The sequence below is a fragment of the Pinus tabuliformis genome, chromosome 8 (genome assembly GCF_031772625.1).
Source record: "Pinus tabuliformis cultivar Carrire ecotype Pingquan chromosome 8, CPIR1, whole genome shotgun sequence".
NCBI lineage: Eukaryota > Viridiplantae > Streptophyta > Pinopsida > Pinales > Pinaceae > Pinus > Pinus tabuliformis.
The window spans coordinates 11,257,181-11,280,361 of record NC_142294.1 but is presented as its reverse complement, the minus strand read 5'-3'; the positions used below and the strand labels follow the sequence as shown (position 1 = coordinate 11,280,361).

Genomic DNA, 23,181 nt, shown 5'->3' with positions numbered 1-23,181 from the left:
AAATATTTAAATATTTCGACGGATGAAATTAAAAGAAATTTTCATCTTCATCAACGGTTGAGATTGCTTTGACGAGGATCACTCGAATTAGCTATTGGAGGATTTATCTTTAAGTAGGAGGTCATTTGTCAGTTGATACATCCGACCTTTGAGTCGTGTGCTTAGCAAGAAGCTCTTGCGTAATCTTTTTTTGGATAATAAAGAAAGACTTTGGGGCTAAATTCTGCCGGTGTTACTATTTATGATAATACTATAAGATGTGTTGTTTTCATGCATAATTTTTTCTAAAGCCATTGATGATAGCTTCTAAAGAGTGATTTGAGTACAGGTATCTTGCTTAGTCTCTGGAGTTTGAATAATAATCTAAATTTTGAACGTAATAGCAGATATCTCTATTTGTCTGAGTTTTATTATTATTTTCTCGCCCTATTTTTAATGGCTGAATCGAGTTTTCAGGGAAATCTTGATTTTAGATCCTCGGGCGTTATGGGAAGTTTTTAGTTGGACCAACCAACTCCTGATCTGTGTTCTCGGAAGAGCCTGACTAAATTAGCTCTGGGCTTATCGTAAATTTTTTTCTTTTTTGTTGGTGATGCATGAAGGGTTTCGAGTTAGCACCTCCTTTAAAAATTTAATTTTTTGTGCGGCTTAATTGATAGATTTGGCTGTTGAGAGCCTTATATTATTAGATTTAGGAGCGAAGTTGGACTCATACTCCTCAGATCTGATAGATCTACCATTTTGTACATAAATTTGTAATTTTTCTTGGGTTTCTGGGGTTTTATTTATATTTGTATATTTGGGTTTTGGGTATTTTTATTTTCAGTTTTTTGCAGGTACAGGTTGCAGATCTGAAAGAGAAGTTTGATTTGAAGTTAGATCTAGGTCCTGGAGGGTGAGATTTGGCCTCAATACGATTTTTGCAGGGATATTCTTCAAAAGATTTTATAGTCTGAAGGGTTTCAATTTTTTTGAGGAATTCATAAGTTTTGTGAAAGGAAAGTTTAAGTAGAAGAATATATCATTTTAATCAGAAAATTTTGAGAAATTTTCTTAGGTTTTTAGTTGCCATGTTTCTGTCTGCTGTCGTATTGATCTTCCAATTTCTTCTTTGTTTTTCTCCTCCTGAAATTTTCGAATGTTTTTTTTACTGCCTGTCTTTTGGGGTTTCTCCTAATCTCTGCGTTTATTTTATCTCTCCTCCCTTCTCCTTGCTGTACTCCCTATTCCTGCACGCAATCACCTCTCCATTCACTGCTGCATATCCTCTATCTATTGCCCGAGTTTCATCTCTTGCTGTCCTCTCCTTTCGTTGATTGCCAAACCTGCATCTCTCTCCACCATCTCTCCTACTCGAGCTCCATCCTTCACCGTCGTCCAAGCCCTGACATGCAACAAACGACCCCCATGTCCATTCCGAGCCCTCACTATCGTATTCTCCTTTACCCGCATCCTCCTCCTACATGACACCCTTTCTCCTGCAGCCTTTCCCTCCATCCAAAGTTGCACTCGTTTCATTTTGTCGACCTGCAGCTTCTCTCCATTCCGCCACCGTCGAGCTCTACCTGCACAACAAACCCAAGCATTTCAATTTCTTTTCTTTTTATTATTTCATTCATATGCGTTAGGTTAGGTTTAGATTGCATTAGATTTATTTTATTTTTCCTTTTGGTTTGATTCTTTTTGTTCATATTTCCATTTTTATTTCATTTGTTTTGTTTATGCGTTAGGTTAAGTTTAGGTTTTATTTTTTTAAGTTTAGTTAGTTCCTTTTTTGTTTCATTTGATTTTTTTTAGTTTGTTTAACTTATTAGGATTTGAGTTAGATTTATTTTACTTTGTTTTTTAGATTCGTTTTGATTTAAAATTTGATTTTTGATTTTGATTTTTTGTCTTGTTTTGATTTCACATTTTTGATTTTTTTATTTTTTCTTATGATTTTTTGATTTTGATTTTGATTCCCTTTCCTTTTTTTTGGTTTTTTATTTTTATTTTTGATTTTGCTTTAAAAAATTTAAAAAACATAAAAAAATCTAAATATTAAAAAATTTCATTTATGTGATTTTAAAATTCCTAAAAGAATTAAATCCAAAGAGGATTTGCGCTTTCACATTAAATTTTTTTAATGTGGCCTATGGCCCATTAAAATTTCAATCTATTAACCCTTTTTGATTTGTTTTATATTTGGTCACATTAAAAAATTTAATTTCTTCATTTTACCGCATTAAATTAATTGCTTAAGGAATAATTAAATTGTTAACCTAAAGTTCCTTGGCGGCTTTTCGTGGTAGTGATTTCTCTATTGTCAGGTGTGATTAATGTTTTAAAACCATTGACTATTGGAGAATGATAAATTATTCGAGATTTGGTTATTAATGAAAATCATTTTAAATCTGGAATCATTGCTTAGCATTTAAATTTCATAATTTTTCACAGGATTTAATTGATTGCGTGATAAATTTTTGAGCATTCACATTTAATCATCATGACCGTCAATTTTGCCACATTTATAAACTGCTCGGGATAACTTGTTTCTGTTTTGTCTATGGTTAATTGAATATAAAGGCACTGGTCTATGATTATTTTTATCTTGTGGTTGTGTCTTATTTTAATCTATCCATCTCAGTTGACTAAGATTTGTTCTAAATTCATCATGTTGTCCATCTTTAAGTCTCCTAGAGCTTGTGTTTTACAGGCTATTCTCATTCTTTCACCTTAGGGACTACCCCCCTTGACTTGTCTAGGAGAGAGTCTAAATGGAGTGAGTAAGGATTAGAGTGACACTCCTTACTCTAAGTGTTGTCGCGGTGCCTAGACACTTTGTGCGACGACAAAACGAGAATATAGTTTATATAGTTCATTACACTTTTGTTAAGAGCTTACAGTTTTGCATGTGAATAGGAAGAGCAATACTGTGAAAGAGAGTTTATAGTTATTTTTCATACAGAGTTAAGAAGGGAAATCCCTGTAGTTATATAATATTAGTAGTTATGGATGTACCAAAAAAGGCAGGAGCGATATTAATTAGAGGAAACTGTTTATAAAATCGAAAAATGTTAATATAAAAGCATAATCAAATACCACATACAGGAAAGAGTTCTAGTATCGAATGGTTACATACACAGAGGAATTTTCCAGAAACATCTTAGATGAGTATCTATACAAGTGACATAACTTATCAACAACAGAGAATATGTAAATACAAGTACACTAGTAGTTATATTTCTTTGGAAAAAAACTTTTAAATTGAAAGTGTGACATAATTTAAGTCTGTATTAAACAAATATGTGACTATATACAAGTTCAATCACTTAAAAAACCTGACAGAGATGGTCTTAATACACATTTAAGAAAAATAACAGTTGTTTAGGCTCATAGGCCTTCCATTAAATAAAAGATCCTCCAGGAGATGGTAAATTTCCCATAATTTATGACAAACCAACTTTAGAGGAAAATAGACAGAGTAATGGATGTAATCTTCCTCAATAAAATAAACCTGCCTTGCGTTTGGTAAAACCAAAAGATGGATATGTTAACTTGTGGAAGAACTCGAGCTAAAACTTCTGAAGCCGTGAGGGGGACGAAATAGAGTAAATACAAGTTGAGGAATACTATGGTAAACACCAACAACATATATATATATATATATATATATATATATATATATATTGATGAGTTAATAACTTTGCTTAGAGATGGGAGGTAAAAGACGAACTACCTCGAATAACTGATGGGTCACTCGAGATTTTTGTTTGGTAAGGCGACAAAAAAACATAGCTTATGGAAGAGTTTATACATTAAATAATAGAATAGAGTAAGTAATAAACCTATATGGTCTAAGAGAGTATATAACTGTAACTATAATTTACCAAATTAAAAAGCAATTGGACTAGAATGATAAATTAAATTCCTAAGATATAGAAGAGAGAACAATGCAATTCTCGAAATGAATGCATGAGAGTCATAATGATTTCTGTAAATCCCAATATAATATTTAATTACACTGTCTATATGTCAAAACTTTTATGGTGAACCTTAGGGTTTGACAGAGAAGAAGAATCCTTCCTATAACCCTGATGGGTTTTGAAGGCGAAATCCACCTTGCCATAAACTGTCATAGAATTCATATTGACAACAATTACTGAGAAAGAAAGTTTTAATGATGCCAACATTTTGTGAAAAACTCTATATGGTGAGGAAATTGAAAATAGAAATAATACCCTCGAATAACTCCCTAGTATTGGGGAAAAGCGAAAAGATGAAAATACACTTGAGTTTCCAAACAAGAACTTCATGTAAAAAGAAATAATAAAAAAATGTACAAGCTTCGGTGCTTATCGAGAATGCTTAGTAATCCACATAGTGGTAGTACCCGAATCTATTCGCATAGGGGTTACCAGTTAATAGTCTGGAACGGGAAACATTCAAACATTAGGTATACAAAGTGAAAACATGTGCAAAATATAATACAAAAAGGTAAGAGTTGAAATAACAATATTGACTAAGAACTCTTTAAAAGAACATGATACCTTGGAGTAAACTCAAAGTAATCGGATTCGAAACCATTCCAATTGTTAAAATTGGCAACTAGGGCCAAATTCCACTTTGGCTAGCCCATTTTATGGAAATGATGATTGCATTGAATTCCTCTTTTGGAGAGGACCGAAAGCGACCTAAAGATCATCGAATTTTGTCAAGGGAAAGTGTATTTTGGAATTATAAGTCCACATGTGCATATTTGATCAGGTTAGCCCTAAAGCAAATTGGACACCCTTGAAAGTCTATAAATGCAAGTGACCTCTAGCTCAATTGGACAATCATCTTGGATCATTTTCTCTTTCTTGTTTTTGGCTTGCACAAGTCTGAGGCAGGTCAGCGGAGGAATGGGTTCGCACGAAGGTGAAATTGTAGGGTCCAAAGTTCGCATCTTTTTTTTAGGGTTTTGGGCCTCAATCACAAGCATGCCACAAAGATATCTTGACTACAGTCGCTCAGTTCCAAGCTCATCCGTGTGACTGAATCCTTTCAATCGCATGCACACCATGTTCTTCATGTGACCGACATCTAGGGCTTGGTTCTTTAGTTGTCCGAAGTTTTCGCTCGTTGATTGTAGACAACGACAGTTCATTACAATCTTCTGAATAAGGGTTTTGAGTATACACATGATTGGGTTCATTTCATGGATATTGTTTAGTTGATTATTGTTGGATAGGTTTATGATTGAAGATATGAATTATTGTACTCACATTTACTGTATCATTCAATGACGATCTAATAAGAAGAAGAATTTGCAAGGGTTTGCCCCATAGTGTGTTTTGCCCTGGTCCTCCTGGTGTCTCTATGTGGGAATGCATGTCTTCTATTGTTCCTTTATGTTCCACTACATTGATGATGGTATTGTTCTTTCTACATACTACATAGTTGCATATGTTGCTGAATAAAGATGTAAATCTGAATAATGTTATGATGTTATGGGGTGAATTCAATGTGTAAATGAAGAAATGCAATTAGCAAAGCAAAGACCAATATAGCCCTAAGAAAAATTAACACCAACTTGACAAAGGGTTAAGTTATGCTGTCAACATATGACAGATGGGAGCCATATGCTAGAAAACAAAGGAATTACATACATCTGTTAACAAATTACCACAAGAGCGGCAAGTGCTGTTGAGGGTTTAGGTCAAACCCTAACCACAAGAAGCAACAACTGAGAGGACTTGAGAGGCGAAATGAAATCTGGTAATGCCAAATGCCAAAGGTCATTAAACTCTCTCGGGAACCCGAACTCAACTAAAACCTTTGATTTGGTGGAAATCAATTTGGACTGTCGGCACAACTGTTACAGAGAAGCATATACATGGCTAGTAAATAAGACCTCCTGCCACGAATGGAACCCTCCAGAAGTTCATCATTTCATCATTTTTATACAGAGGCTAGAGGTATAACAATTAATCCCACATCAGAATAAAAAAAAGTAGACATGCCTTTTTAATAAGCTATGTTTGTGGTTGCAAGTAATAAATTGTGGAATCATTGAAGCCGGGGAAGCATTGACATGTTAATAATATAAGCTCATATAGTACCTTATGTTAGATTAGAGCTCCCATATTTTAATGGTTTAAGTTAAGCATTCTGGAAATATAGTCCGAAACATTCATTAAGTATGTAATTGACTTATGAGCAACATTTTGCAAAACCCTTATAAGGGAGGTGTTGCAACCAAAAATAAACTCACTTATGTATCTTTGTATGATATTAGGATATTTTAACATATATGTAGATACAGGTACAAGCCATGCACATCTATATGTAAGGAATCAAGTACATACAATGAGTTTTATTAGAAAATAATATGAATCAGTTCCTTTACTAAAGGAGACAATGGTGATCTTTGCCAAAGGCCCAGACTTATACAGTTGTGAAGAAAATCCATACGACTATATAGACATGATGCGGTAGACTGTCTTTTATATCTCTTTATGTTTTCTTTAAAAAAATAAAAATAAAAATTGTAGTAGTAGTATAGAGTCATTACATCTGCAGCAGTTGAACGGCCAGATGATCGAACAACTCTGATACCAATGTTACGAACAAAGTTCGTAAACGCAGTAGAATACTCATAAGATCTGGTATATGCAAATATCGATTATAGGAATAGTAATATTTAGATAAAAATGCATAGAAGATATGAGATATGATATTATTACAAATGAGGGTTAGGGCCTGCTTATATACCTAAGCAAGTATCGCTTCACAAACAGTCATGTCCTTAGAGACATGCCTCTTCAATACTAATTACTAGTTAATTAATCATTATTTATGACTATTACTATTTACATTATTTGTATTATTTATATATATATTTTATTGATAACAAACATATACAAGAGAAAGCAATGGAAAAATGAAGATATTATCAGGGAGGAGGAGCAGGTGGAAGTGGTGAATGAAAAGGTAAAGAAATATGCAAAAGAAGTGTACCAAGAATATGTGGAAGATTGGAGAAGCTGAGAAAGAGTTCCATGGAATTTAATTAGCAACATCATACTGATATAATCAACAGCAACACTAACATTAGTAACAACCACTACGCCACTGCAGGAATCAGAATTCAGAAAGTATGCCTGGAAAGATCAACAATTGACATATTGCTTGAGTGATATGCTTAAGAATACCCTGGGGGGCAGATGTCAACCCATGTTTCATTCCTAAGTTCTATTATCCTTTTGTCTATTATCTCCTGTAATAGCTTTGGCATTGTTATAGAAACACACGTAGTTATTGAATTTCTAGTGTGTTAAAAAATTATAATTATTTTATGGGTTTTGTCAATGCGTCTTAATGTTGTAGGAAGTTATCATTAAGATGTCTTCATTGACAGTTTTTGAAGTTGGTTCTCCAATTGTTGTGTATGAATGACCTCAATGTTTATAAGAGGCCCCTTTTTGTCAAATAGAGTTATCATCTTGAGCAGAGGCATCATTATGTTTTTTGCTTTATATTATTACTGCATTGATCACCTATAACCTCAAGAAAAGTTCTAATAGGTAGGTCTTGTTTAGATTGGCTTAGCAATCTACTATAGGACACTGTTTGTAGAGTTAAATGTGGGTCATGCCACACTTCTAGATTGAGTCAGTCTACATTTATCGCTGAATTAATACTTTTTATTCTGATTTTATGCTCTGCTTTAGCACATTAAAAATATTAATGTGATGCCAATTCTGTTTACTAACACTCGTAAGTGTGACTAACAATAATTAAGCTTGGTTGAGCTATTGATGGGGAAACATGCTCAACAACATAGGCTTATTAGTGCAAGGCATACACCTTCATTTAAATTTTGAAAGCACAGATGTAATGGTCCAATTTACCAAAAACAGCACAGTACATGCTGAATACACCAAATATAGATGAGGAGCATTGCTCCAAAGTATGTGAGTGATGTTGAGTTGCACTTCGAAGAAATAGAGGAAAATTTCTCAGTAAACCCATAAGGTAACAATGTCAAATAATCATATAAATGTGTGAATGAATATAATGGTCTCCTATTTATACTAATTTCTCAACCCTTTCTCATGTAGGCCCAATTCCTGGATGATCTACTATTGCATAAAGTGGTCCCTCACATTGGCAAGGGGGATCTGACCAACAATGCTTCCGCTATATTTTTATGACATTGCCAATGAATTCTAGTTGTTAAGTGCCTTGTGGATTAGATGTTGGAGGATCGAATCCTTGTTTAAAATAAATTATGCTAAATGAAATTAAATTAGTGGGCTTGGTTTAGCAGAGGACTTCATATGCTATTGTGAACATAGATTGTTATTTGGCATCCCCATATAATATTATAATATTATGATGTTTGTACTATGTATTCATCTCATTGTTACAAGGCTCTTATGTTACCTGTTTATGTTATATGAGTTTCTCTCTGTTTAGTCTGTTCTTTGGATTTCAGATCTTAATATGTTTTTCCTGTCTAACCTTGGTTGTCATTTCTGTATGGGAATAGGTTGGCAGAGAATTATTAGAAACTTCTGTAATGGTTTTGGTGGACACAATCAAGTCCCAAACTTTATCATTGGCTGGAGCAGCTGCAGAGGCATTAGGTCATGTATGTTTGCGGGGTCGTCTGACTGATTTTGGGCAGGATTATCAATTCCATAATTCCTGTGAACCTGCAGAGATGGAGCCATTGACAAAGGGAATACATGAGGTAAAACCTTCCATGGAGGAAGTGTCTGGACAGCTTTCAAATGATGGATTTGTAAGCTCTTTAATTGAGCGTATGAAAGAATTGCTTGGTTCAAATGATATCAAGGTTGTCCAAAAGGTTGTGATTGCATTTGGTCATATTTGTCATGGAGATACATCCCCGAGGCTTGTGGACATGGCCCTTGATGCACTTTTCAGTTTGAGCAGGTCAAAGGTATGTCAGTTTGAATATTGATCTAATATTCATGTGGAGATGTTCTAGAATGATTCATTTATTTATTTTTCTCTCTAGCATATATACATTAACAGATTTCATTCTTGGCATATGTCTTTATGCTAATCGAAAGAAGCAGTTCAGCTACTTCAAATGACTTGAAATTTTGCAGGTTGAAGATGTGTTATTTTCTGCAGGAGAAGCTTTGGCGTTTGTTTGGGGTGGGGTGCCTATTAGTGTTGATGAGATACTTAAGTCAGGCTATACTTCTCTTTCTACATCTTCAAATTATCTCACGGGTGAAATTGCTCCACAACGATTTACTGATAGTACGGCTGTAGAAACTGAGGTTATAAATGGCCGTGCAAAAGCTAGAGAGAAAATAACAAAAAAGTTATTTGATGACCTTCTATATAGTAACAAAAAGGAAGAGCGCTGTACAGGTTCTGTTTGGTTGTTGTCATTAACAACTTACTGTGGGCAGCATCCAAAAATCCAAGAACTGCTTCCTGCAATTCAGGTATTGTCCACTAAACTGTTTCAGTAGTTTGAAAAATGAATTTGGATCTTTCTTATTTATGCAGATTAATATATGATTGAGTATTCTGAGAATGATAAACATGCTCTCCCAATGTAAAGAAAGAAAATAAAACAGTTGCCAGTGATCAAAATATGAGTTCACTCTGTATGATTTTAAGGAAATATTTTTCTGTTTAATCTATGACAGAAACACAGTTCTTTTGTTTCATGGATCAGAACTCAATACATTCATTTCGCTTGAAACAATACTGCTACTCTATGTATACATATTTATTGGTGAGAATTCAATTTTTGATGCTGGCTTCTGATAATCAATTCCTGGAAATTGCTTATTACATTGTAATAGGATAAGGTAACATAAGATGAGCTTGTTTATGTCCAACAAATCACCAAAAGTAGGTCAACAGGACTGCTCAGTACATAAGCAACAATACATAGTGGGAATATGAAGTCCAATCCTATAAAAGCAAAGCGCAAAACTACTCTATCAGATCTAATTTCTAAAGGCACAACACGAAAGGAAATAGATTGCTCTGGAAAAGAGTACAAGTAAAAGAGTCTCAGAGCTCCAAGTGCCTCTCACTGGAAAAGGAAAGTGTTGGATGTCCTTCTTTGAAGCCGAATGTACTACCCTTGTACTATTCAAGGGAAAGATAAAGTATCTCTGAAATTTGAATGGATGACTGCCTGGAAGCTAAGTTACCAGGATTCGAATCTGGATACGGAAATGGATCTGGATTCGGATACGGATCCGCCGGTTTTTTGAAAAGCCAGGATCTGGATACGGCAAGTACAAACAATGTAAAATATTTTATAATTTTAAAAAATTAAATTTATAAAAATAAAATAAAAACATATATTAATTTTTAAATATATATTTTTTGCATATAATACTTATAAAAATATTTATTAGATGACTAGTATCAGAATTAATATATGGTTTATAAATATTAATTAAATTTATATAAAATATAAAAGTTATAACTCTATTTTAAATTTTAAATATAAAACTTCTATATAATACTTTTAAAATAATTATTAATATAATTATATTAAAAGTAATGTATAATAATATTAAATTATTAATTACTAGTTATTATATTTAAATTAAATGACTATTAAACTTACTTTATAGAACTTACTTTATGAAACTTATTTATGAAACTCTTTTTTTACACTTAAAATAAACATAAAACTTAATTAGAATATCGAAACATCCGTAGCTTATAATCTTGCATTAAAGTTCATAATATGGCCAACCAAGGAAAAATTAATGAATTATCGCAGCCGACTTCCTTGTTAATTATTTTCTCCATTGATTTTTCCATTATTGCGTGATTCATTTGTTAACATCTAATTTGGAATTTTGTGCTAACGTCGAACAATTTTGCACATGGGCAGATGTAGGGCGGATCTTCGTGGATCCGAATCCAAATCCATCTCTGATCTAGGGCTCCACGGCTCCAACCACTAGGCCTAAGGAATGGATGTGGTCTAAGGTATCCAATGGCTACAAACCTTAGGTACTTACTCTGCGAACCATCAAAAGAAATTTATAAAGTTTAGATGGGAGGGGCAAAAATACAAGTTATATGGTTTTCAACTCCCTCAAAATCAAATTGTATCATCCTACTAGATGATGAAGCTGATTCGGAAAGGAGCACCAGCATATGTAGCGCAGTGTCATCAAATGGAGATGCTGGCTTCAAGATTGGTTAGCGAAGAACCACCTAAAGTTCAAGAACTACCACTTGAAGTTCAAGAACTGATTCAAAAATACAAAAAAGGTGTTCAAAGATATTCCTATGAAGTTGCCTCCTGAAAGAGAAATCGAGCACATAATCAAAGTCAAATTAGGGTCAAACCTTGTCAACATGAAGCCGTATAGATATCCACGTCATTAAAAAAATGAAATTGAAAGATTAGTCTAGGATCTTTTGAAGCGTGGAATCATCACAAAAAGAAGCGCTTACGTTGTTCTGGTGGTTCTAGTTTGGAGGAAGGATGGATCCTTTAGACTATGCGTAGATTATCGAGGGTTGAAGAAGATAACGATTAAGAACAAGTTTCCGATCCCTTTTATAGATGAAATGCTAGATGAACTTCATGGAGCTAGGTACTTTTCAAAATTGGACTCGAGATCTGGATACTACCAAATCAGAATAAGGTTAGAGGACATGGCGAAGACTACTTTTCGAACACATGAAGGTCATTATGAATTGAAGGTAATGCCCTTCGGATTAACTAATGCTCCAACAACCTTCTAGGCTACCATGAATGAGGTATTCCGCCCATATCTAAGGAAGTTTGTGTTAGTATTTTTTGATGACATTCTAATTTGTAGTAAAACAATGGAAGGAGCATGTACAATATCTGGAGCAAGTTCTTGCTATATTAGAAGAACCTTTGTTTTATCAAAGATGTCCAAGTGCACCTTTGGAAAGGAAGAGGTAGAGTGCCTCAGACACATAATAAGATTAAAGCTATAAAAGAATGGCTTAGACTAGCTAACGTCTCCAAATTAAGAGGATTCTTAGGGTTGACGGGATGCTATGGAAGGTTTATTCGAAACTATGTTCATGTATCCGCACCCCTAACAAACCTTTTGAAAAGGAACACTTTTCAATGGGATTATAAGGTAGAAAAGTGTTTTGAAGACTTAAAGGACTTTATGTCCAATGCACCTGTACTAGCAATTCCAAACTTTTCAAAGCCTTTTGTAATTGAATGCGATGCTTCAGGTTTTGGAATAGGAGCAATATTGATGCATGATGGTCATCCAATTGCATTTGAAAGCAAGAAACTCAATAAGAGAGAATGTCTCAAGTCTACATACAACAAGGAAATGCTTGCCATTATGCATGCATTAGCCAAATGGAGACAATATCTTTTTGGAAGTAAGTTCTTAATACAAAGAAGACCATAATATTCAACACCTCCTACAACATAAAACACTTTCTGCAGAACAACAAAAATGGATCGAAAAAATTGCGGCCTTCAACATGGATATATTACATAAGAAAGGAAAGGACAACGTGGTAGCAGATGCTCTGTCCAATAAAGATGAAGAATCGTCATTACCTGCAATTTCGGTTGTAATTCCATATTGGCTTAATGAAATTCAAAGTGAGCATGGAAATGATCCAGAAACATGTGCTATAATTAATAATCCTCCTCAATATTCAAAATTGAATGGAAAATGATATTCTATGGTATAAAGGAAGAATTTACCTAAGCTCAAATTCCAAATTTAAGTCCAAAGTTCTTGAGGAGTCCAATGATTCACTATCAACAGGACATGTAGGTTTCTTTAAAACCTACTATAATGCACGCCAATCATTTTTCTGGAAATGAATGAATAATGATATTCAGAAATATGTAGCAAAATGCGATCAATGTCAGAGAAACACAAATGAGAACATTATGACCCTCAGACTGCTCCATCCCTTAAATATTCCAAACCAGAAGTGGGAAGAAATATCAATGGACTTTAGCGAAGGATTACCCATATCAGATGGAAAAGACAAAATCCTCATAGCAGTCGACAGACTCACCAAGTATGCACACTTCATAGCAATGAAGAAATCGGTTTCAGCAAAACAAATCGCTGAGATATTTTGCAAAAATGTCATCAAACTACATGGGTTTCCCAAATTCATTCTCAACGATAGAGACGCCAAATTTAAAAGCTATTTTTGGAAGGAGTTTTTCAAACATATAGGAACATACCTCAACATGAGTTCAGCATACTAAGTTGCACGAAACGGGGAAACGGGTACGAGTTTCCGAAATGGGCACGAGTACGAAACGTGACCCCCCCAAGTTTTGGAAACGGGGAAACACAATATATATATATATATATATATATATATATATATATATATATATATATTAGGACATTTAAGAAATATGTGCAGTCATAAAGCATATATGATACATTCTAATTTATTACATTATGATTAAGTTGTCAATTGTCAATACATAAACTATAAGTCTCTAAATTTACATCACATTTACTCATGAATGATCACAATGAAAATAGCAATATCCAAAATCAGCCACGAGAAATTTCTAATTTCTTGTCTTGTGCTTGATTGGGAGTCTCCTCCTACATAATCGAACGACCTTAGTGCTCTTGATTAAATACAACTTCCATACCCTACTACCCTACGTGCTCTTGATTATTGGGAGTCTCCCCTGCATAGAGGGCTTGGTTCTCTTGACTAAACACAAGTTCCATAGCCTAGTACATGACAAAATCCAATGGAAACATTGCAATCCCCCCAACCCTGAAATCCTGAAAAACAGATAAGTTTGTTGGATTTTGAGTGAGATCTAAAATTCTACTTTCTCCATATGAAATCCAATGAGGGTGAAACCACTCTCAAACATCCTGAGTCATTTCATGGTAATGTAAACAATTTAAGTAAAAGGATGAACATTATGCTGCCCCACTCAAAAAATCCTCTTTTTTATAACTTGTGAGGCATCTAGAAGTATCCAGAAGATATTTTAGTCGCCCAATAAAAAATTAGAAGCAAAAAAATAAAAATAAAATACAAGAAAAAGTCAAGTTAGAAGAGGAAACTCCACTGTACGGCCTGGAAACGCGTTTCTGGCCGTACTGGCCACATTTCCTCCTCGAGAAACGGGCCAGTACGGCGGGAAATGAGTTTCCAAATCGTACTGTACGAGTTTCCTCGTTTCCATGTTGAAATTTGGTACCGGAGGACAGGTGGTTCCCTTAGGCTTTGATCTTTGGCCTAGGGAAAAGTGTCCAAAAGAATTTAATTTTTCTCCTAAAGTGACTTTATAATTTTATAAAGTTAAATCTAATTTAAAAGTGACTTTAAGTGATAAAGTTATTAAGTCTAATTTTAAAGTGACTTTTATAAAGTCAATGAAAAATTAGAAAGGAAAAGTGACTTTGGAAATAAATGACTAAGTGGGTCTTTATTAAAGTGGGGTGAATTAAAAAATAGAAAGTGAGATTTAAATGAGCATTTAATCTCAGCCATTGATCTAAATCTATTTCAGCCATTGGATTTAGAGATCACCCAAAAGTCACTTGGATCACCCAAAAGTCACTTGGAGTTATATTAAAGGAGGAAAAGGAGGAAAAGGTCATTCATTTTTTCATGAGCAGATTGGGAGAAGGAGAGCAAGAGAGCAAGAGAGATTTCTGAGCAGGGAGGAGAAGGAGACAGCAGCTTGGCACACATTCCAAGGCAGCAGTTGAGCAGATTTGTACAGCTGTTTCAACACATAGTGAAAGGCAGATTTTTGCACAAAAATCGAGGAGCAGTTTGCTGATTTTTCTGCGCACAAAACGGAGGCCGTACAACATTTATTGCTGTCCTGTTTGCTGTAATTTCCAGATTGCTGTGAGGCACGGGAAAGGAGATAAGTTGTAAATTTTCTTGCTGACTTTTTGCTGAATAATTCTCACTGTAAAAAGGCAATTTTCAGAAATAAAGAAGAGCTCTCAAACTGGTTTTTCCCAAGAGTTGTAGGGGGATTTTCCAGGGTCAAGTTGACCAAAAATATCAGTGTTTTAATGGCTGTTTTTGATTGCTGATTTTTAATTCTGCAATTTCCAGCATTCTGAAAAATTTCCAGAATTTGTGTTTTCAGCAATATTTATTTTTTTCAATCTGTTAAATGTATGTTTATGGGAATGGGCATTTAACTACATGGGAGAAATAAGGAGAAACTGAAAACCGAGGTGGGAAAACAGAAATTTCTACATTCCATTTCGTTTCTGGCCGGAAACGGACCCTTCTCCAATGTTTCCTGCAACTTAGTCAGCATACCATCCTCAAACATATGGTCAAATAGAAGTTGTCAATAAATGTTTAGAAGCCTACCTTCGATGTTATGCAACAAACAAACAAATAAGTGTGCTCAATGGTTACATCTTGCCGAATGGTGGTACAATTCCACTTACCACACTTCAACAAAAATGATCCCATTTCAAGCTCTGTATTGTTATGAACCCCCTAATTGAAAGGACCTTGCCATTATCGAGACAAAACTTCAACAATTAAAGATTAGTTAGAAGAAACCCAAAAGGTCTTCCAAGCACTAAAGGGAAATCTAAATATTGCAAGAAATCGTATGAGGCAACAAGCTGACCAAAACAAAAGAGAGAATTTGAAGTTGGCGAATGGGTATTTGTTAAACTTTAGCCTTACAAGCAATTATCCTTAAAACAAAAGGGAAAAAAAGTTGACACCAAAGTTCTATGGACCGTACTAGATTACAAAAGGATCAGCCAAGTAGCATACATATTAAGCCTTCCTGATAAAAGTTGTGTTCACAACGTCTTCATGTAAGCCTTAAAAATGAACTTGGCAAACACCAAGCGGCACAGACAACACTTCCAACATTAGATGATGAAGGGAAGATCATTTTACAACCAGTAGAAGTCATCACTGTCAGGGAAAAGAAGTTGTGATGACGAGTAATGTAATATCCCAAATGAGATATTTGACTAATTTTGCAGAAATCTAACTCAACCAATTTTTTCCCATAAAATTACCATTCATTTAACATAAAATTGCCATGTAAAATATAACCAATAGAGTGCATGCAATTCAATAATACAATGAGCAGAAATAATCTCAACTTTCATTATAATAAATAACTGGAAAGAGTGTACATGATGATACAACGGAAATAACTGAGATAGATAATTTGGTCTCCAGAAATAATCTGCTCCAATGCTGAAATTGACCCTCCATAATTGAACTGAGATGCAACTACGAAGCTCTCTTGTGAATTCTGGATGAATTCACCAAGGGAAGATGTGTACTCGCCCAATCTGACTGAATCACCCGAGGGTTTCTGTCCTGGGGCTACAAATGAAGTAGAGAATTGGGTTCTCAAACTTCTCATACAAGAAGAAAGATCAAATCCAAGATGTCCTCTAATGGCCTCTCCTATTTTATAAATGTGATGGAACCCTCTAGAACTTCATATTTTATTATTATTTTAATCATTGAGCACATTTCCCTCATTTTATTTCAATTAAAATATTCTTTTTAATGTGGGAAAATGGTAAATTGCCCCCCATGACTCCTTAGGTCACTGAAAATCACTTCTAATCATCACATCTTGTAGATTCTCTCGTTTCAGTTCCAATGAGCCATTACAATAAGGTGTTTCGTCAAGTATTCCACTTGGAATGCCACCTTAAGCATAATTAATTGAGTTAGGCCCAATAATACCCCCGTTTCTTGAAAGTTGTTGGAATGCAACGGAATGAAAGATAAGTTATGCAGATGATTGACTATGCAAAGCGAATGCTATCAGATCTCATAGAAACTCCTCAAAACCCCATGAAACATCTCCAAAAGCCCTTGGGCCTGCTGATGAAGTAAGCTTGTAAATGGTTCTAGTCCCAACATAGACTTCACTGTAGACAAGCATGCAACCATTCTAAATCGTAATGCAATAGAGAAACCTGAGATATAATTTGGTTTTGAGAATATACGTTCCTTCTTTGGTTCAATGTCCTGGTGTGATAACTCTGCCTCCACTGTGGTAGTTTCGACCCCTTTGATGAGAATGATAAAGTCTTGAGATGCACCTAAGCCGAACCACCCCTTGGCATAAATGTACTTTTCTGCAAATCAGAAATGCATCCCTCTGCTACAACAATGTACACACTACTACACACTTTTCCAACCATACAAGCAATTTCTCTTTTTATAGACCACTGGCCTCAGACCTTGGCATCAATATATATGGTAATACATCTCATACCCACAGAGTATCCTTGTTAATCTTTTGCTATAGGCGTTTTGATTGTTCCAGCACACACTAGCTCAATCAACCAACGGTCCAACTACACTCACACATCTCTGCTTCAACATATGAAAATACCAACGTTCCTCAACATAGTGATACGTGGCCCACATTTTAGCGAATAAAGAGAAATGGCAGTCTAATTATCAATTAGAAAGAACTTGACCTTCTCCCAATCTTGCAATTCAGCCCTTATGAAGATATGAGCTTGCTCTTCCTCTAGTTGACTTGTGCGAATGAGCATTGTATTGACTCTAGTCAGCTCTCACCCCTGATCTGTTGTAGGAAAACCATTGTGTCTACGCTCCAGCATCAGTGCATATACTTTGTGGCTTTACTTTTTACAATATGCACACGACACCACAAACCATCAGACACCCTTTTCTTTACGATACAATGCATGGCATATACGCTGGACTCATGGTTCACAATGCACATGCATTTTCTATTATGAGTTCCTCGGCCAACGTTCAATTTTCGTGACACACAACAATCACTAAACTCCCTGTTGGACCAATGCATAGGTTACTTCGGCTCTGTCACTGCTAATCACCGCAATCAAGCAATTCACAAGCACACTTCTAATCGGTCTTGTGCAGTGATTGCCTGCAATTCGTGTCCTCCCCAATTGTGTTACGTCACTGTGGGTCCAAACAAATATACGAATTCAGCATAGATGTAATTGGCGAACAATTCATTCTCCTGTAATTCGTTCAAATCAACGTTGACTCTTTGAAATGGCAGCCACGATCAATTCGACGTTGCATCTCGACTTTAGCTCAGACTCAGATTCGACCCCCAACACTTGAAATATTCCTATTCGATCTGTGTGATTGGAAACAATGCTTGGTGTCTGGCCTGTGTCCCTCTCATGGTTCTTTTGATCACACGAATATTCTATGCCTGTTACTCTGGGCATGCGGCAAGCACGAGCTCCATTCCCTCAATTCATATCTTTTAGTTCCTTCCAGTGTAGACATAGACACTAGGACATAGAAACGTACATCCACACTGAGAGATGCCTCATCATTTGACCTTTATGCATAGTCAACAAGTCTAAAAACTTTTGATCGATCAAACATGTATATATTTCACTTGATTAATTGCTCAAATTTGTCAATCAATTATACGCTAACTACTATCAATATTCAACCTTTGTCCAACGCACACACTCAGTGCTCAGACCTTCCATTAGCTACATTGGTTAGTCCCACTTATGCGTAGATCATGTTCCGGTCACAGACCACAACTGCTATCAATATTCAAACTTTTGTCCAACACACACACTCAATACTCAGACCTTTGATTGGCTACACTGGTCAGTGTCACATATGCGCTTATCATGTTCCGGTCACAAACCATAGGCAACTTCTGGTTGTGGGAACTCTCCTTTTGAAATGAAAGACATGCACTTGGCTACAACAAAAATGTACACATCTTTTGGCATAACAATATTTTTTGATTTTCGAGCCACTGAATATAATGGAAATTTGATCTAAAGCTTTGAAGAATTTGTTTCCCAAGGTAAGCACACAATTTGGAGAATCCTGACACTTGCGGAATTATTGCGAATAACCCCGAAACCCTCAAACCATGATAGGCACAACTGAAAAACCCATAGGCTGAGCCAAGACCAAGGCTTTGATAACACTGTAATACGAGATATCTGACTAATTTTGCAAAAATCTAATTCAACCAAAATTTTTCCATAAAATTACCATTCTTTTAACATAAAATTGCCATGCAAAATATAACCAATAGAGTGCATGAAATTCAATAATACAATGAGCAGAAATAATCTAATCTTTCATTAAAATAACTGGAAAGAGTGTACGTGATGATACCACTAAAATAGTTGAGATAGATAATCTGGTCTCCAAAAATAATCTACTCCAATGCTGAAACCGACCCTCCAAAACTGAACTGAGATACAACTTATAAGCTCTCCTGTGAATTCTAGACGAATTCACCAAGGGAAGATGGTTGCTTGCCCAATCTGACAGAATCACCCGAGGGTTTCCGTCCCGGGGCCACAAATGAAGTAGAGATCTGGGTTCTCAAACTTCTCATACAAGAAGAAAAATCAAATCCATGATGTCCTCTAATGTCTTCCTCTTCTTTTATAAATCTGATGGACCCCTCTAGAACCTCCTATTTTATTATTATTTTAACCATTGAGCACATTTCCCTCTTTTTATGTCATTTAAAATAATTTTTTTTAATGCGGGAAAATGGTAAACTGACTACCATGCCTCCTCAGGTCACTGAAATTCACTTCTAACCATCCCATCCTATACATCTTCTTGTTCCGGTTTCAACAAGCTATTACATTAAGGTGTTCCGTCAAGTATTCCTCTCAGAATGTCACCTTAAGCATAACTAATTGAGTTATGCCCAATAATAATCCTGTTTCCTGAAAGTTGTTAGAATGCAATGGAACGAAAGACAAACTGTGCAGAGGATAGAATATGCCAAGAGAATGCCATCGGATCCCATAGAAACTCTTCAAAACCCCATGAAACATCTCCAAAAGTCCCTGGGCCCACCGATGAAGTAAACTTGCACATGTGACCTGTCTGCCTCCAACCCTGAAAGTCCATCCTAACCATGGCATAAGGAACACTAGAAAAAGGGACATCACAAGTAATCAAAGCATACATGATTAAGTGGAAGGGCCTACCAGAAGAGAAGCCTCTTGGGAGACTGAAACATTTCGTCAGCAACATCCTTCATTACCTATTCTTTGAGGACAAAGCATTCTTTCGAGAGGAAGACAATGTTATGTAAAAAATTATTTAATTTAATTTTCTAAACTAAAGGGTATGATCAAAGATCATGCCCCCTCCTGGGCTGTATTTAAGCCAGGGTCTTCCACCATTGTAATCATTCAATCATTCAGGTATTAATAAAAATATATATATCTCTAAAAATGACTATAAATATGAGACCAACTGATTATGTTGATTTGAAAAAGCTAACACTGCAAATTTTAATCATCTCCAAACATAATTGTGGCTTGGGTGCATTGTCTATATGCTTCAGTTTTGAACTTGGGTGTATGGAACATGTTGCAATTGTATACACTGTATATTTGTTAATATAACACACAGGAATGGTATATGGTTATTATATATGGTTACTGGTATACAATACTTGGACAGCTGATCATTGAAGATGTGTGCCTTTACTGTGTAACAGTAATAAAAAGAGGGCTATGTGCTATAAATTTTTTAACCATACAGTTGTTGACATTTACAGGAAGCCTTTTCTCATTTACTAGCAGAGCAGAATGAACTCACACAAGAGATGGCTTCACGTGGCATGAGCATTGTCTATGACCTTGGCAATTCTAATACAAAGAGTGAACTAGTCCAAGCTCTTGTCAGTACATTGACCGGCACAGCAAAGAGGAAACAAGTTGTCAAGGTATCAGAAAATCTGTTGCTTAGTTTCTATTTGTTTCCAACAGGATCTTACATTGTACACATCGATGGAAAAAGGAAAAACACTCAGGGCTTCTCTTGAAATCCATCTTGCAATTCTTTTCTTCAAATTTTACTAAGCATGTTTAATTTTCTGCAGCTGACAGAGGATTCTGAAGTGTTTGAAGAGGGAAGCATTGGAGAAAGACCTGGTGGGGAGAAACTAAGCACATATAAGGAACTCTGCAGTCTAGCAACTGACATGGGCCAACCTGATCTGATTTATAAGTTCATGGATCTGGCCAATTATCAGGCCTCTCTGAACTCTAAACGTGGTGCCGCTTTTGGATTTTCTAAAATTGCAAAGCAGGCTGGTGATGCACTTAAGCCTCATTTACATTCGCTTGTGCCAAAGCTTGTCCGCTATCAGTACGATCCAGATAAAAAAATCCGGGTGCACATCTTATCCTAGTTATTTTTTTTTTAAATTACATAGTATGTCCTATATTGCAGAAGAATTTTTTTTGTAGTCTTATTTTCCCTTGCTTAGTAAACTAATTGAAAATGAAATATATCAGGTATCTAATGCAAACCCTAATTTGTTTTTCTTATGGATTTAGTTTATATCTAGGTATGGGTGTTTTGTCTTGTCTTGAAAACTGGGGTTCATAGAGTGAAATGAAAGAATTTCTTACATTGGAGGCGGTGGAAATACTCCCTACAAATGAAAGTTATTCTATCAAGAAGGCTTGATCTTCTTAGATTGAGATGCAAGAATTTCTTACATCATAGGAGGTGGAAATACTCCCTACAAATAAAATTTCATTCTGTCAAGAAGGCTTGATCTTGAACTTCTTTCTGCCCTTTACACTTCCCCTTATGACCTTTTGGCCTACCTTCCTTTCTAGAAAAGCTCTCCTTTGATTTTCAAACTTGGGTTTCTTATCCCGTCCTCTCTTGTTGATATTATTTACCAGTTCTTGGTGATTGTGTCCTCTCCTGCAACTTAGGAGAGATTCAAAGTTGAACATTGTGAAGGCTGTCTATGTTGAGGGATTTCAAGTTGAGGGCCTTGTTACCCGCAAAAATGGGCGACCCCACAGGAGAAATTCCCCTCTTATTTTGGACAGCCAGCCAGCTAGCAGCCCTACACATTTGATTGATGATGATGATGATGATATGCTAGTTCCTCCACCATCTGCACCAGTCATTACAACTCTCACCATCCGACATTCCTCTTGAATGAAGGTGGGCTACCACTCAACAGGGAGTTTGATCGTTTTGCAATTGAGTGCTTTTACTCAATGTTTTGGGCATTTGGTTTGGATAAAGGGGTGATCTGGATGATTGACCAATCTTGACTATATAGTATAAATTTGTTTCCTCACCTTACTAAAGAGGTTAATCTTTAGCCCTAGTCCAGTGGGGCCTCCCCTAAGGCTTTAGGGTTTGTCGCCCAAAGTGTACACCTAAGGCACAACACTCAGAGTAGGGGCTGTCACCCTGATCCCTACTCACTCCGTTCTAGCTCTCTCCTAGAAAAGCTAAGGGGGGCAGTCCCTAAAGATAGATGAAAGGGGAAACTTATTGGAACAACAAGTTCTAGGAGATTTGAGGCAAGGCAATTACTTGTCTATGCAGCTTGAATTAAGATTAAAGGGAAAGTTCTGTTATCAAATTGAACAATGTGAGATAGATAACCTCAACTAAAATAATATGACACTTAAGATGAGACCATAAAAGAACAGTGCCTCTATACAATGCTCAAATAAATTAGAGAAATTGCTCAATGATGAAATATTCCTTGAGCAACAAGATAGGCAATATTGCAAGGAGAAATTAGTGGAAGATGCAAGACTGATATGCAATGAAAATGCTCTAATGAGACAATGTAGATCAAGAGTACTGAATAACCTACTATCCAATTTGCGAAAGTAACACTTGCAATACAAGATTACAAAAAACCTCTTCCAATGAATCAATGAGTTACAACAAAACTATATACCTTTAATCATGTGACTCATTTAGAATTTCGCTTTGTTATATGGTTGTAATGAAATCTATAGTGTACAAGCACAAGTAGCTAGAGATAAACAAGCTGTCCACAGAGAGCTACGTGAGCAACATCTTGAATTAATAAACTCTTAGATTAGTGAAGCACTGTCACAACTTTAACTGCTGTAGTTGATTATAGCACTGTTCATTTTTATGAAACAGCGTTTAGAAAATTGTAAGAGGATGCAAGCACAAACAACTCAAGAAAATGAGATTTCTATCAATGATTTTACCATGCAATGAGATTCTAATGAGAGCAGAGAACCACAGAGGAAAAGGTTGGTATCCAAACCAGAGAAGAAATAAGAAAGGAGGCTCATTCCAATACTAATGCAAATATCAATCTGCTGTCTACAAAATGGCACAATGATGCATGAGAAAAGCAACGAGGGACTAATGAATGCACCAAACTTTAAGATATAC

General features: G+C 35.6%; 1 protein-coding gene across 1 annotated transcript in view; it reads left to right on the top strand.

Moving 5' to 3' along the window:
• The window catches only part of LOC149233914 (ARM repeat superfamily protein), a 524,198-nt gene that overhangs the window by 199,099 nt on the left and 301,918 nt on the right, over positions 1–23,181 (top strand). Inside the window, exons 18-21 of the mRNA XM_089371682.1 lie at positions 8,516–8,932; positions 9,105–9,452; positions 20,540–20,707; positions 20,864–21,157. Of these exons, the coding sequence (XP_089227808.1) occupies positions 8,516–8,932; positions 9,105–9,452; positions 20,540–20,707; positions 20,864–21,157 (1,227 nt within the window). The remainder of the gene's footprint in view (positions 1–8,515; positions 8,933–9,104; positions 9,453–20,539; positions 20,708–20,863; positions 21,158–23,181) is intronic.